Raw genomic sequence first — 15,633 nt, forward strand, 5'->3', positions numbered from 1 at the left:
TTCCACTTGAGCACAACATAGCCATTGTATTTTCAGCACACCAGCCTGCCTGGTATCACCAATCCAAACAATCTAGTTTGGAAAAGCTATTCCCTAAAGATCTCATCACAAGTGGGGGAATACCTTGGAGACTGTAATCACAGCACATAGATCAGAACTTCTCTTTAAAAAGAAACAAACCAAAGATTTTGTGCAAGACCTCTTTATCATAATTTCTATAGAGCTAAATATTGTATTTTTAAAAGCACACACAAATATGGAAACAGATGTTTCCCACCAATCAAGGACCTCCCACTAATGTGGCTGGGAAACAGCAGAATGCATGTGAAAAACAAGTGTGTGGATGGTTGTGTGCCAACTGCGCACACAGAAAACCTGGATCTTAACTGGTGTGTAACATATAGCCCCCCATCTGGAAGTGCCTTCAATAGCATTTCCCTTTTTATAGCCAAGTTCTACCAAAATTTTATTGGGTTTATGAATCAAATAAATCCATGCACAATCTAGCTTAAGGATCAGTTCATAAACTCAAATTATTCAGTCAATCCGTCTTCCCAGGGAACTCTGGGAGATGTAGCTCTGTGGCTGCACAATTATAAGTTTAACATAATATCACATTGATCCCCCTCAGTCCTAGGTATTGCTCTATAAATTCAAGTATACATAAAGAAATCTAGTTTTTAAATACAAAACAAGCAGTACAACCTGCCACAACAACTTGGCACTGGAGGTTCCATTGTGATTTCACAGAAATCAAAATTATGGAGTCTGTGACACAATATGAAGACCTAATGGAAACAGCTGCCCATTTGCAATCCAAGGAGGTGCTTTGTAAAATGGGTTAGTATAGTTATTCTGTCTTTCAGCATGAAGAGTTGGCCAGCAGAATTCACAGGTAGTTAATTCAATATTGTCAATTCTGAACAAGCCTAGTCAGCTTAGTCACAGTGTTACAGCATATCTAGCCATACCTCACAAGCATTCTGACACCTTCACAGTTTCTTGCATTGCCAAAATGATAACCTCTCTATTGCTTTCATTATCACTTATCCCCCAAAAGGTGAAAGCAAGACACACAAATCAAAGAGTCCATATTTATTATAGTTCAGTTTCAGATTTACTACATGAACGTGAGCAAATGAGTCAGGAACTGTTATCCAAGGATTGATGGCTGTGTGAACTGGCTGAAATGACCCAAGCCAAAACAGGAAGAGAACTCTAGAGCCTTATCATGGAAGCTGCTGTTAAGCTAGTAGCTTCCTGGGACCAACAAACTCAAGAGCATTGTCCATTTTAGATTAGGATGGATCTGAGTAGATCACTGAGCAGATATGAAGACCCACTTTGACATGTTGCAATACACTGTTCCTAAAATAATGGTTCATCCACATTTTCACTTGACCTGTATTTTGATCATATTGTGTACCAATTAATTCTCTTGGGTCCGAGAGCTTTTCTTCTTGTTCTGCAGCTGTACCTTGCAAAAATCTGATCGTACCCGCTGAACTGAAGTTTGGTTAAGCAAAATCTCTCTTTGGATTTTCTGTGCATCTTATAAGATTTGATTCAGCAGGCAAGACTGGGTTTTTGCAAGGCACAGCCACAAGATAATGAGAAAAGCTCTCAGACCTGGGGAAATTAATTGGTACACCATATGACTAAAATACAGGTCAAGCAAAAGTGTGAATGAGCCCCTAAGTCTTATTCCCATGTCTCATGCACATATGACAAGCATCCTAGGCTATAGTGAGATCAGAACAAGAAATTGGTTGCAATGCATTGCTTGAATGTGCTTGAAATAAAAATGCAATAGAGTGCCTTTTGCTCACATAAGACATTTACAAAGCATTACTATGGCTGAGAAAAGTGGAAGGAGATGCTTTAAGCAAGCTTTCCATGGGGAGAGAAAAGAAGACAGTTGACGACTGACAATATGAGAGACAGAAGTACATAACATTAATAATGGGTACATGCAAAAAAAAAAATTCATTTATAATTTACAATATATTACAAGTAAATAAAATAAAACCAGGTTATCTTTAGGGCTCAATTCCCAGACCTGTGGAAATGTGTAACGATGTGAATTAAAACTTTATGGTTGTTCGGCATCAAAATGTAGCAGCTGCATTTGTTCTGTCTCAGCTTTTTGGAAAGACAATGATACAGATACGGTTGTGGCAAGACAAAGAAGACAAACCACAGCATTAGGGGATAGGAATGTAGGGTAAGAGAGAAATGGAACTCACCGGTGGGCCAGGCCTGCCGTCTAAACCTGAAGCACCCTGGACAGACAAGGAAGGGTTAACAAAACAAAAGGCGAGGAGGAAGGGAGGGTGAGGAGGAGGGGAAGGGAGAGGTGAGTGAAGCAGTGACTGGAGACAAACATATGCACACAATAAAACAACAAAACTTGGATCTCAGGGACAGGTGATGGCACTTACAAGGAAACCAACAAAAAACAAGACACTGAATGTAACATGGTCTGATTGCTTTAGGTTGCCGGTGAGAATGCAGCACACCAGCATACGCTACCAGAATAAACAGGCCTAGCTTTGGGAGAGCATCGCTGCTGTCTCATGCTCTATAGCTGAGGTTGCGATGGTAACAGGAGAGCTATGTCAATCCTTAGGCCATCCGTGGGAGTTGCTTTGAATCCCAGCACATTTACTGTAGCATCTGATGAAGGCACAGCTCTTTACCTTGGCCTCTATCCCACACCTGTGAGAGATATACCTCACCCTGTCTATCCACCCTGTTGTCCTGATTTTAATGTGTTCTAACTGTTTTCAGTAGTGCATTTTTAGATAGTGGCAACCAACCTTGGGATGTCATTGTGAAGGATAGGTAAGACATTAGTAGGGATGTGGGGGGAACTGGTTCAGTTTGCATTCCAATGCAACCTTCCCAAAGCTGTACTTAACAAACAGAAACAGAAACATCGCTCTGCTCTGAAATTCATACTTTTCAGAATTTTGCGGTGCAATTCTTCAACCAAAAGATTGCATACAAAAATGTGTTGTTAGTAAAAAAAAAAAAAATCATTCTATAGGGAGGAAACTGCTTGCTAAAATGCTGATACTAGGCAAAATTGTGCACAAAAATGCATATATCAGGAGAAATGTTCACAAAAATGCACATAGATTTTCACGTGGACTTTTAATTCCTTTAAAAATAAATAAATAAATTGCAAAATGCAAGTCTGGAAAAATGAGAAATAGACGGGGGGGGGGGGATTGACAGATCTGTCCATCCCCAAGCTCTAGTCATACATAGACAAGTTACTGATGCTGCATGTTGTGCACACAGGCTGCATTCTCATTCAGGTATTTGAATACTAGTCAGCTTATGTCTGTTTGTTTCTAACCCAGCAAGTGAAATGTGCAATAAGACTGATTATATTAGCTAGATAGGAGAGACTATTAGAGCGGTGAATGATCAAGCACATCAATTTGTTAAGCTGCCAATTTCTGATGGGCTTCTTTTTTAAAAAAAAAACTCCAACAACTTGAAGGAAGAAATTGGTTGGTTGAAATGCAAATTAAACAATGATCATTGGTGATTTATTAGGTTCTTCAAGCAAGAGAGAGAATACAAAGAAAAATGGGCACTGTTTAAATCTAGACAGGCTAACTGAATTAGCAAACACACTTAACACAATACCTGCAGAATATACATGGCCTCTGAACACAGAATCCATTTAGCTATCACAGGAAATTTCTGTCAGTGGAATTTCTCTAATCTTTTTTTTAAAAAAAAAATCCAGCCAAGTTACTGAATTCCGTATTATGTGTCTTGTGAAGTACTTTCTTTTGGCTTTCCTGAACCTACCATAAATCAATTTCACTGGGTGACCCCCAAGCTCTAGTAACTGAAACAGTTTCGTGTGTTTTTGTAATTTGCTTTCTTCTACAGATACACTCTAAAGAGTATCACGATATGACCCTGAAAGAGAAAATTTTCAGCAAGAGAGCCCCAGTGTATGAAGAAATTCTGACCAGTTCCTGTACAACATCTTCTGTACTCTCATTTCTTTGAATGATGGTAGCAAGATGCATTTGACATCACCTCTTTCTATACACATTGGAATTTGGCTATATTTGTTGCAGTATTTGCTCATGGAATGGTGCTGAATCTTCATATGCACACACCTCATCCTCTGCTAGGGTCAAGAGACTTTGAAACTGGCACCAACTTGCAGTAATATTTCTAATGGGATAATGTGCAAGGACAATGGGATATACATCTTGAAAAATTAGCCCTCAGTTAATATGGTGATGTATCCATAAGGTTAGCTAACTAAAAACTCTATGAATGCACACTGTTGTTCTTATTCAACAAGGGAGATCCATGTTTGGAGAACAGACTTCCACTCAAGCAACTAATGTTCAGGCACATTCCAATTTTCTCCTGGACTTCATTGAAGTGACTGGATACAGAGCTTTTGTTACAGATAGGGATGAACGTATACAGCAGGAACCACTAGCCGGTTGTGTCACAGCTAGGATATATAAACCATCGTATAAACGAAAGTAAATGATATAATATTATACATCAAAGTCAGCCTTTAAGATGTATTAACAGGAAGCAATGTTCTGCTATGTGCATTTATTAGCAAATGTAGTATTGTTGACCTGGGTATTTCTTTCTCCAGACTTGTTTAAACTCTCTGTGTTCAAAAGTTTAGATTTCTTAAAAATAATAATATTCCACCTATAAATTGGTCCTGCAAAAATTGCCATGTTTGTTATGTCTTGCATTCTGTTGGCAACATTTCTGAACTCTTGCACTTTCTTAGTTTTTTAAATCGTTTAGTGCTTCTGCCCTGCTTTGAAAATATTGTTAAAATCATGACATTACAGCAACCTATTTAAACAAAGACCAGCAAACCCTCAGCCAAACAATCACACAGCTGAAGTCTAGAGAACTATAAAGATAGTTCAGGTTAGTTTCTGAATAACAAGACCTGTCCCTATCCATTTGGTTTTGATGTATGAATGCCATGGAAATCCACTAAAATAGAGATGCTGCCCATATGGCCCAAAGCCCAGATACAGATATCAGAATTCTCCTTTTTGATCTGCCAGCTGATGCAGCTCATGCTTATCTTACCAAGTTGCTATCCATTTTGCATTGCTTCACTATCACCCATTGATGACTTGCACAGGTGGTAGGGAAGGCAAAGCACATGCAATATTGGGAATATCAGTGAGGTTGTATAAACAGGGCAGCTGCATAGTGAGATATGGCACTGGTCCATCTCTACTGCAAGCACATGGGTCTCTAGCTTCCAACTTCTGCTACAGGCAGCTGGACGTTGCCAAGATGAGGACCCTGCGGCCTGGTTGCCACTTTTCTATGCAGTCTTTTGTGGTGTTGATCCCAGAATGTGAGCTGTAAGCCAGAAAGTCCCTAATTCAAATTTCATTTCAGCTAGCTGACATTAATACTCCCATAAAAAAGTGGCTATCCCTGCCCTAAGTGTCCATGATAACATTCCTTCGAACTTCATAACTGTAGGATCTGCACAAATAAATGACCAGGGAGTTTGTAGCCCCCTCCTTCTTTCTGGACTAGGTTTGCAGGTTGCCTGTGGAAAAGAGTGCCCTATGGTGGGTGGGCACACCAAGCTACAGGTGTCCTATGGATTGAGCAACAGCATGCTTTATTGCAATCTGGAAACTGGAACCATGGCTTGGGATGATATCTTCAAAGCACCCATTTGCCATTAGCAAACTGCAGTGCAGGAAGACAAAAAGGGTATGTGTGGGCTGACTGTGTCAATTAGTCCATATTTAAGAGAGGAAATGGGTTATCTGGTGAGGAGTATTATACTCTAGAAACAGAACCCTAATAGAAACAGGGAATGCTCGCTTTGTTTGAGAATAGAACCCTGCCAGACCTAGGCTTAGCAGTTCAGCCTGGTCTTCCCTGATCTAATGCCCTTCACGTTTTGGACTGTAGCTCTCATTAGCCCCAACCAGCAGCCTTGTTTATAGAATAGTTTATAGAATCTACAGACTATTTACGTTTCTTGCTTGAATGTATTGGCACTTGAAGGTTATTATGAGCATAAGAAACACATGTGGCAAGAGCCCAGAAGTAAAATTTCTCTTCTTGGTATCACCCAAGCAATCAAAATCCAGGGGACCTTGAGTCAGTGACCAGAATTCTCAAACTCAAGACATCTTTGCAGCTTCCTGGACTTCACAGCATGGCATCGTGTTTTGAAGCTTCTCATTCCATGTGTCATTTTATCAAATTATGCTTCTTATTTTAGTATTTGGTGAACGCTTGGGTTAAAGATGGCCTGTGAAGTTCTCCTTGCTTTCTAGATACTTACGGGCAATCCCAGAGGACCTCGGTCTCCTTTTTCTCCCTGGGCACCCTTTTCGCCTTTCATTCCAGAAATGCCTGCTTCCCCCTAAAGGAAAGATGTATCAGGAGAAAGCCTAACACTTCCTTGGAATCTTTCTAAACAGATATTAATTACATAGCAAAGGCACCCAGTAGCATCCAAGACATAGCAATGACTAAAGAACATTTTGCAGCCAATTTCACTCTCACACTAGACAATGCCAAGTTGCTCCACTGGTTTCAAAGGAGATATTTAAAGTGTTCAATAGTGAAAGTGACAGGATAATCAGTCTCTGTAGTCGATGCTAGAGTTTATGCAAATTGAGAAGTTCTGAGCTCCCGTAGATGAAGAGTAAATATTTGTAAGATATCCTGATTTTTCAGTGCAAATTACACAGGAAGAGAAGGGCAAATACATGTATTAGAGTCAAATTTCCACATAAGAAAAAGAAAACAGCTTTGGAAGGTATGGGAGGAGGGACCCATAAACTCTTTTATCATGTGTTGTTTGCCTATTTCAAATTGCTCACCTAAGTGGCCTTTTTGCACAGAACAAAAAAAGCAGAAACAAACAAGTGTTTGGGCTTTACATACATGCACTGACACATAATGGTATAAGAAGCATGGGTTTATTTCAGCCTGAAATAAGAGTTCCTGCTTTAAAACCTGACACTATCTGAATGTGAGGAGATGGGGTATATTAGTTCCACTGGCATGTTTGGAAAAACTCTAAACTGTCCCAAGCCAATAATTTGACCTTCAGAGCAGCTTCTTACACACTTTCTCTAAAAGGGCCTTATTTAATCCAATGTGATGGTCCTTCATTCTTACCTTAGGTCCTCGACCACCTTGAAGACCCTGTATTTGGAACAAACAAGAATAAAAATTAGGGTGGGTTAAATTTCAGAAGTCCAGTAGCACACAGTTCCTATATTATTCATTCTTTTGCACCCTCTGCTTTCTTGTTAATGATATAAATTACAGCAACTAACAGAGCAAATGCTCCAGTGCTGTTTTTATCTGTTCCCACCATTTCCTGCCTATAGATAATAGTTATATACTGTGCCAGTAGTGATGTACCAAGTCTTGTTGATTGATACATCCGGTTGAAAGGATTGGATTAACAGTAAGGCATCAGTATATATAAAATAAAATGGGGATTTTTAGATGTCTACTATTGATTGCTACAGCAGTGTCATTAATTGTACCCATCCTTTTGTCCTTAAACAGGATCAGCAAACAGACATTACATAGCATATCCTTGCATATGGTGGGTGACAGTAGTGGACAGCCGCGTAGGGCAGTGACACACACCTGATCTCTGGTCACCGGTGTCACTGCTATATACTAGGATGGAAAAGGGAAAAGACAGAGTGGCAATGAGGTGCAAATGCACTGTTGGGAGTGCAAACAGGCTCTGTTGGTGTATTTGCACCATGCCAACTTCCCTGCTATCCATCCTAGTATACAGCAGCAATGTGGGCAACTGGAGGTCAGGTGACCATGACTGCCCCACCCCTGCCAACTGCTACTGGTGTGGGAAAGGCCTTTCTTTGCAGAAGCAGTTACGAGCAGCCCCCTTCTGCCACTCTGCTTTAAAACTGCAGCATCCCGACACTGCTTTTTCATTACCATTTTCAGTACCATTTCAGTGGTACCTCGGGTTACAGATGCTTCAGGTTACAGACTCCACTAACCCAGAAATAGTTCCTCGGGTTCAGAACTTTGCTTCAGGATAAGAACAGAATTTTTGCCACAGTGGCAGCGGGAGGCCCCATAAGCTAAAGTGGTGCTTCAGGTTAAGAACAGTTTCAGGTTAAGAACGGACCTCCAGAACGAATTAAGTTCTTAACCCGAGGTACCACTGTAGAATAGAATCTATTGAATTAGTCTGCAGGTCATAATGCGACAAAAACAAACATTCTTCACTGGGATGTGTTGGTCTATGTAGGGTGCCCTGGCTCAGTTCGTACAGCAAACAGTAGGTAAGACCGTAGGACCAGAATATGCTGTGCTGCCAGCACTGAAGTTTTGTTGATTTCATCTACCCAGAAATTGCTCCTTATTGCTAAAGACAAGATAAAAATGGCTTGAACAACTATAATAACTAAGTTACTTGCTTGCTCATGCCGTGCATTGCAGTTAACATTGACTATTGGCAGCCTTGCAGAACAGAGTTGTGTATGAAGTTTCAGTGAAATGTTACCATATATGTAGTTGACAGATAGGACTTACTGGTGTTCCTGGTGGGCCTTGGGGCCCTGGGGGCCCTGGTACCTGAAACCCCAAACAGAAAAAGAAAGGTCAGTGCCATAGTAAACAGCTTGCATAAGAACACATTATGTAACCTTCAGAATGGTGGGCTCATGAGAGAAGTGGATGGCTATGGAATAAATGAAAAGAGCAGATGGGTACCATTTATGTTTCTGAAGTCTATCCTCTGGGTGTCTTTTCTTCTCAACTAAGCACTGCATTAGAGGTGGGGTTGGCTGGAGAAGTGCTTGGGGAGCGGGGATGCAGAAAACCATGCTGTGAGTAGGGAAGGCTGCTGTGGTCCTCACCCAGAAATCCCCTTTGCTGTTAAAAATGGTCCCTGCCCTTACTCTGTGAGTACTTAGAGGTCAGCCACAGATCAGTTGCCATCACGTCAAGGCAGGCCCCTTTTTCAGTAGAATAGTTTGGAGTAGGCAGTTTGAAGTTCACAACCCATAAAACCCTGATGGATGCTTTGACTACACCAATGATCCTCCCAGTAAGCTTCAGCTTCTGTTTTTAGAGGATAAATTGTGGAATGACAACTTACTGAATCTCCAGTGTCTCCTTTTGCGCCAGGTTCTCCTTTCTCTCCCTGCAAATGCAGCAAGTATAGCATAAACCCAAGCACTGGTATGATTTTTATTTCTTTACAGTATTAAGAGCATTCAGATGGCTTAACATTCAGATGAAGACATCAATTAGAGAAGAAGAACTGCAGTCATCATTTTGCACCCCTCCAGTGTGCCTGAATTAGCTGTGCTACCTATCTTGATCTTTGTCAAAATAGCTGGGCACCATTCTAACAAATTTAGATAATGTCTTAAGCTGGCAAAGTATGTTCAGAATGGAAATATAATGGCCAAACTTTTAAGAAACACACATTCCATATTTCTAGAAATTGTGCCCTCCCTGCACACAACTGATTGGAACCTGTTTTATCTGAGGCATAGATGCTTCCACTTTCCCCCCTCTTTGTTCAAACATAATCGATTTCAAAAGTAGGTGGTTCTGACAAGCCTTTTTCTTAAGCAAGCAGCACTATGGTGGTATAGTATAATGACTTAAGGTGAGAACTGTGGTAGTGGTAGTTCCTGCTTTAAATCTCACCTCCTTCACAAACTTACTGCGGAGCCTCAGGTGAGCAACCATTAGCTCAGCTTCAGCTGAGAAAGAATTCAAGGTAGTGTTTTGTAGTGATTGACTCTCCCCACAGAAGTGGGTTTTTGGGGGGATGATCTAATTCTTTGGATAGCTTACTGTTAATCCTGGAAGTCCGATTGGACCTGTTAGGCCTAGAGGTCCTGGCATCCCCTGATCACCTTTTTCTCCAGCTAAGCCATCAAGACCCTACAGAAGAAGAAAAAATATTTATTTTTAAATACTATACAATGCAATAGAAAAACATGAGTGCACTGCTGGCATTATCAGAGTGGAAACATATTGAGACCCAAGTACTAAGGGCGCTGAACTCAGTGCTAGCAAGCAGCTATAGACAACACCCTTTGTGGCTTTTACTCACAGAACTTTAGCACATTCCTCTCTCTAATGTGTTTATTGACATGTCCCTAGTCAACAACCCACTAGGCAAAGGTCCTGGGAATGCAGTGCAAATGGATTGATTCGGTAGAAGCAGTGGCAGATGTAATATAATAAAGAGTGTAATTGAAGAACGTTTATAACCCAGAGTATCTTTCAAATGAGCTCTAAGTGGCTAACAGAAAAATCAGTAAAACAATACACAACAAATTATAAACAATAAATCTTGCTGTTCATTTGTTGTGGTTTTTATTGTTGTGTCTTATATGGATTGTCCTTGTAGGCCACCTTGAGGGCATTTGTCCAAAGGTGCACAAATAAATAAATGGGAGGATTTCACCCCATTATGACATCCCATTTATATGAGTGTGACCCTGAAGTTCATAGAATCATAGAATTGTAGACTTGGAAGGAACCATGAGGGTCATTTAGTCTGACCCTCTGCAATGCAGGAATCTTTTGACCAATATGGGGCTTGAACCCATGACCCTGAGATTAAGAGTTTCATGCTTGTGTGTGTGTAGAGGGAAGGGCTGTGTGAAAATGTGTGTCTGCACAGGATGGAGGGGATATATGTAAGTCCATCCCTCTGCTCCTTCCACACCACTGCAAATTACTGTGAATCTCTTCTTAGAAAAAACACACACATTAAAACACATTTAAAGTTCTCTGTCTTTCACCATCTTAGTCCTATAGAAAGCTATGCTAAACAGAGAGGCGTTTCAAACTTACTTCAAGATAAATGTGTGTAGGATTTGGATTTCTGCATGCAAAGTTGAGTTCATTGAGAAGAACATTTGTGTATTTAACTTGTGAAGAAAGAGGTAGACCCATGAGGAGGGAAGATAAGGCAGCATCTTGCCTTATGACAATTCAGTCAGGTGTTGAAGTCTCTAGGCCCAGTTTGGTAAAACATACAATCTGGAAGTTCTGATATCATATGGGTAATGGCAGGTATGTACTCAACAGCTGCCATAGATCAGGGCAAGCACTTGGCAAATGGAGCCACCAAAAGCATTATTGTTTTATGGAAACAGTTTAAATCAAGATCATCATCAGTGCCTTTTATAGTAATTCCAGTTTTAGAGGGCAGATAATCTCACCTTCAGTCATTTGAAACTGACCCATCTATTTTCGTGCTTGAAAGGCCAGCCAAATTAATACACTCCCATTACCTAGCCCTTACCTTTTCTCCATCATGTCCGGGAGGACCAGGCAGGCCAATTTCACCCTAAGATGCAGAAACCAATGGAGATTTTAAAAATGTATATATATGAAGGGCTATTTCACCTCTTTATGTGTTGAGCATGGGAAGCGACAAAAAACAACTCTGCAGGTAGAGGAATCATAGGCAATTACAGCAAACTTCAGTGTCCAGGTGCATGGCAAAATCCAGGCAAAAGAGAGTGGTATCAGCAGGCTTGGTGGGGGAGTTCCAAGGGTTGCATAATAATAATAATAAAAACCTTTAGATACAAACCTTAAGGTGCGGGAAAATACCAAACAATCCAATGAGGATTGAGCATAGTCAGTGGCTACAGAACACTGTGAGACTGCAACCTGGAAATCTACACTGCACATTAAAATTCCCTAATGCAGGGAGCATGAAGGAGCCATGAGCACTTACGCTTGTTCCACTCATTTCTGGCACCTGTATTTCTTGCAGTAGATCTAGAGTCTGCTTATTATGACAAGTGGAGAACAGGAGGGAGGTTGGGAGGATGGGCAACACTAAGAGGGGAACTTGTGGGGAAGCCTGGGTTGTCTTCTGCATGGACTGGGATATTTCCATCCAACAACCTGGCAGTCCTATTCACTTAACGATAGCAGTGCCCTAGAACTCCCACACCACAGAGGGATTCACACAAGAGCCAAGCTTGGGGAAAAGGTTTTCCAAGATGGGAATATCAGGGGAAAATGCAGCCTGTTCCCCCAGCTGTGCTGATGCCTGTGTACATACTACTTTCCCTCAAATAATTCTGGGTGCTGTAGTTTACCCTAAATTCCTTGAGGGGGTAAATGTGCTTTGAATGTATTTCATAGTGTGTATGTACCTAGCGTCCACTATACACACAATTGAAATTCATCCCCCAGGTTTGTGTAATGTTTCCTTTATGGCTACTGAGAATGAAGTAATTCCCTGCCATAGCATAGATGCAGCACAATCATTAGACACAAAACCAGGTTTTAAATTATGCTTAAGGATGGACATACATTTATTTTTTTTAAAGCAAATTGTCTGTGGTAAATTAATTTACAACCAGGTGTGTCATCTATCTGGCTTGTACCTAACATGCACTTGCCTCAGGTATAGCAATCAGGGGGTAAAATGTAATGTGCAGAAAAGTCTTTAGAGTGCAGTTGACTAAAACAAGGTGACTGAAAAAGAAGTTTCTTGTCTCAGACATTATCCAGGCATACTTTCATTTATAGAACATTTCCCCTTAGTAATGGAATGCACAGCACCACCACTAAAACTAGGTTTTATTATTCTGCAGTTATAAAATGTGAGATATAATGAGTAGGAAGAAAAGTTTACAGCTGCCTTTTCATTATGGAGTGATGAGGATATACAGGGAAAATAACTCTACTGGTCATGTAGTACATTCATGCTTATACACGATCTTTTTCAGTTACCCAGGAGTAAGTTCCATTGAACAGGGCTTGTTTTTGAGTAGATCCTATATTTGTTGTTCTTTAGTTGCTTAGTTGTGTCCGAGTCATGAAGAGTCGGACACAAAGGACTAAACAACAACAAATATAGGATTGGATTGCAAGGTCCTAATTATTAGTAAGCTTGGAGCATAATCACAAGTTCAGCATTTTTGAATTTAAATGAGAGAAAGAAGCATGTGTAGGTATCTATTGCATTGAAACCTTATGGGCCTTAAAGTGTTTTTGTTTTGTTTTTTTCTAGATCATGCCCTAGTCATTTTTAAGGATTCTCAGATTGTGACTCTTACCTTCTGTCCAGGTAGTCCTGGAGGACCTGCGACACCAGGTAGTCCAGGAGGTCCCTGATGAAAGAAAAACTCATGCTTACAAAATAGCTTGCTTTCTTCCTTTAAAAATGAAAACATTGCAAAAGTAGATACTTCTTAATGCTAAGAGCTCTTTGACAGTGAACCAGGCTGGCTTGGGCAGTGGTGGGCTCTTCCTTTGCTTGTGGTACTTAAGCAGAGGATGATGGACAGCCATCTGTCAGAGATGCTGCAGCAGCATCTTGCTTTGCTGATCCTGCGCACTGGTTGGACCTGATGACCTCCTAGGCATCTTCCACCGGTTGCTGATTCTACCCCTTTTATGTAACAGAACTTTGTTTATAAACCCCACTGCATATAGGAGGAAAGGTGACTCACCATAAGAGCCAAGGTTCGTATCTCCTGGAAAAAACAAAAAATATATATATTAAAGTTTCTTCTTGAAGAAGCAACTCTCCTCCTTTCACCTCCAAACAAATGCTTAAACGATTAACCACACGTTGCATGAAATGTTATGTAGGTTTTATTTCCATTCTGGAATTTCAAAATAGTTTTTACACTGTAATTTTTCTTTAGGGAGAACAGCAGCTTTACAGCATCTTCATAATATGGGCAAGATTCAACCCAGCAAAAGACTTCCTCTTCCCCTCCCCTCCTTGCAGAGGGCCTCCCAGCCCTCCGAATCAGATGAAGAGGGGCATCAATGGGAACAGGGAATCCTGTATACAGAAGTGGAACTCAGTGCACAAGCAGGGCACCACAACTGGATATACCACCCTATATGTTTACGAATGTCCAAGTTGATCAGCCGTTACAGATGCATAGAAGAAAGCATCCAAGTTGGCATTCCTAATCTGAAACAAGCACTACTTCAGTACCTTGAAATTCAAAACCATTTCTCCCCAAACAAGCAATTTCCATACAGCTCTCCCTGTACATACACTATAGACCTGGTTTCTACAGCCCTTCAAGTGGTCATTTTATAGTTCAATACTTTAGACAGCCATACTACTGATTAGTGTACACTGCTCCCACCCATCATCAATCATCAGGCTGCATTGAAGCCATCAGTTTACTTGCCTATTTTTGGTGCACAGAAATAGCTTGAACTCCCATGGTAAAGACCAGAAAAGAATAGGTTAATATGAGGTACAAAATGGAATTTATTAAGCAGACAAGAAATCTTCATTAGGGGGAAAAACCCATTTCAGAGAGTTAAGCTCTTATTCAAAATATAAGTATTGCAAGAAGTTCTTTACTGATTCCTACTGCCTAATGGGTTTATAAACATCTGTTGTAGCTAGGTAACAAATCTGAAACATCTGCAGCATTAATCTGGCAGGTGGGGAACTATCTTATTACTACTGCTATGTCTGCACAACTCTTGCAAAAAGTGATCTGCTGGCAAGAGCTATTCAGGCATATTATATAATATTGCACTTTGAATTAATGTCCTCTTTGTCCTAGCTGACAGCCTATTGGTAGGGTATAAAAGAGATCATGGAGTGCAGAAGTAAGAATACTGAGAAACATGCTGAATAGCACCGCAGTGTACAGTCTGAAGGCAAATGAGACTAACATCTTGCTGGAGCTAAGCAGACCTTCTCAGGTATTAGATATGAGAAACGGACAATGTCTTGTCCCTCCTTCGACTCAGATATTCTGTGGTCTTGGAGATTCAGACAGTCTTTGGTCATCTCCATATCTTGCATTCAGAGATGTAGGTCTGGCATATTTTTAGAAAAGGACCAAGATCCATAGCTTCCTAAACATTCCTTGTGATGTCCGTAAGCTTAGGGCCAAAAAAACCTGTGATGCTAAATGCATCACTACAAATTAAACCAATCTTTTAAAAACTAAATAAGCAAATGTTGGTTCCCTATCACTGACATTAGCTCCACAGGCCCAAGAGAATAACCTGTTCTATCCCATCATGGTTTCAAAGAGAATTACCTCCACATAGCAATGGAAGTTTTGCTCCTGGGGTTAACAGCAACTGCGGGGGTGATTTTAATTGGAATCATGGCAGGGAAATAAAAACTCTCTCTATGAGCCACAGTTCTGATTTTGTTCAGGGCCTCTCATGCCTGGTATTTAAAAAGATTCACAAAACTCGTAGTGACCTGTTTAGCATCATGTATATTTTGGCTTGAAATTTACCAACAGTGTTAAGGTATGGATATCAGCTCCGAACATCAAAAGAAAATCCAAAATAAGCTAGACCTACTAATACAGTATGGTGTTTAGTGCCACATGTAGTTTGGCCCTTAGTGGACATCTCAATGATTTTATACTGAAGCCCGCTTCACCGTAAAGTCTAAATGTCACTCAAAAATCTTTTTATTGGTTCATGGTGGCTGCATTACCTTTTTCCAAGGCATAATGTTTTTGCATGCCATAATAGGCCCTTCAGCTTTGTCCAGTGAGTTGGAGTTTGCTAACACTCCCCAAAGTAGGACTTCTGTTCATGCAGTGGTTGGGATTCTTTATGCATATTCCAGAGGAA

The 15,633-nt window shown here is 40.6% G+C and overlaps 1 protein-coding gene across 44 annotated transcripts in view; it reads right to left on the reverse strand.

The window, feature by feature from the left end:
* COL13A1 (collagen type XIII alpha 1 chain) overlaps positions 1–15,633 on the reverse strand; it is a gene marked incomplete at its 5' end in the record, with an annotated part of 85,221 nt that overhangs the window by 13,753 nt on the left and 55,835 nt on the right. For 39 of the 44 annotated variants that reach the window (XM_081913117.1, XM_081913120.1, XM_081913127.1 and 36 more), the window contains 9 exons: positions 2,247–2,282; positions 6,341–6,421; positions 7,186–7,212; positions 8,590–8,631; positions 9,158–9,202; positions 9,868–9,957; positions 11,333–11,377; positions 13,110–13,163; positions 13,506–13,529. In XM_081913117.1, the coding sequence (XP_081769243.1) occupies positions 2,247–2,282; positions 6,341–6,421; positions 7,186–7,212; positions 8,590–8,631; positions 9,158–9,202; positions 9,868–9,957; positions 11,333–11,377; positions 13,110–13,163; positions 13,506–13,529 (444 nt within the window). The remainder of the gene's footprint in view (positions 1–2,246; positions 2,283–6,340; positions 6,422–7,185; positions 7,213–8,589; positions 8,632–9,157; positions 9,203–9,867; positions 9,958–11,332; positions 11,378–13,109; positions 13,164–13,505; positions 13,530–15,633) is intronic. The other 5 variants (XM_081913111.1, XM_081913108.1, XM_081913141.1 and 2 more) reach the window with 2 other exon arrangements.

Source organism: Podarcis melisellensis (genome assembly GCF_964234715.1).
Source record: "Podarcis melisellensis genome assembly, chromosome: 5".
Classification (NCBI taxonomy): Eukaryota; Metazoa; Chordata; class Lepidosauria; order Squamata; family Lacertidae; genus Podarcis; species Podarcis melisellensis.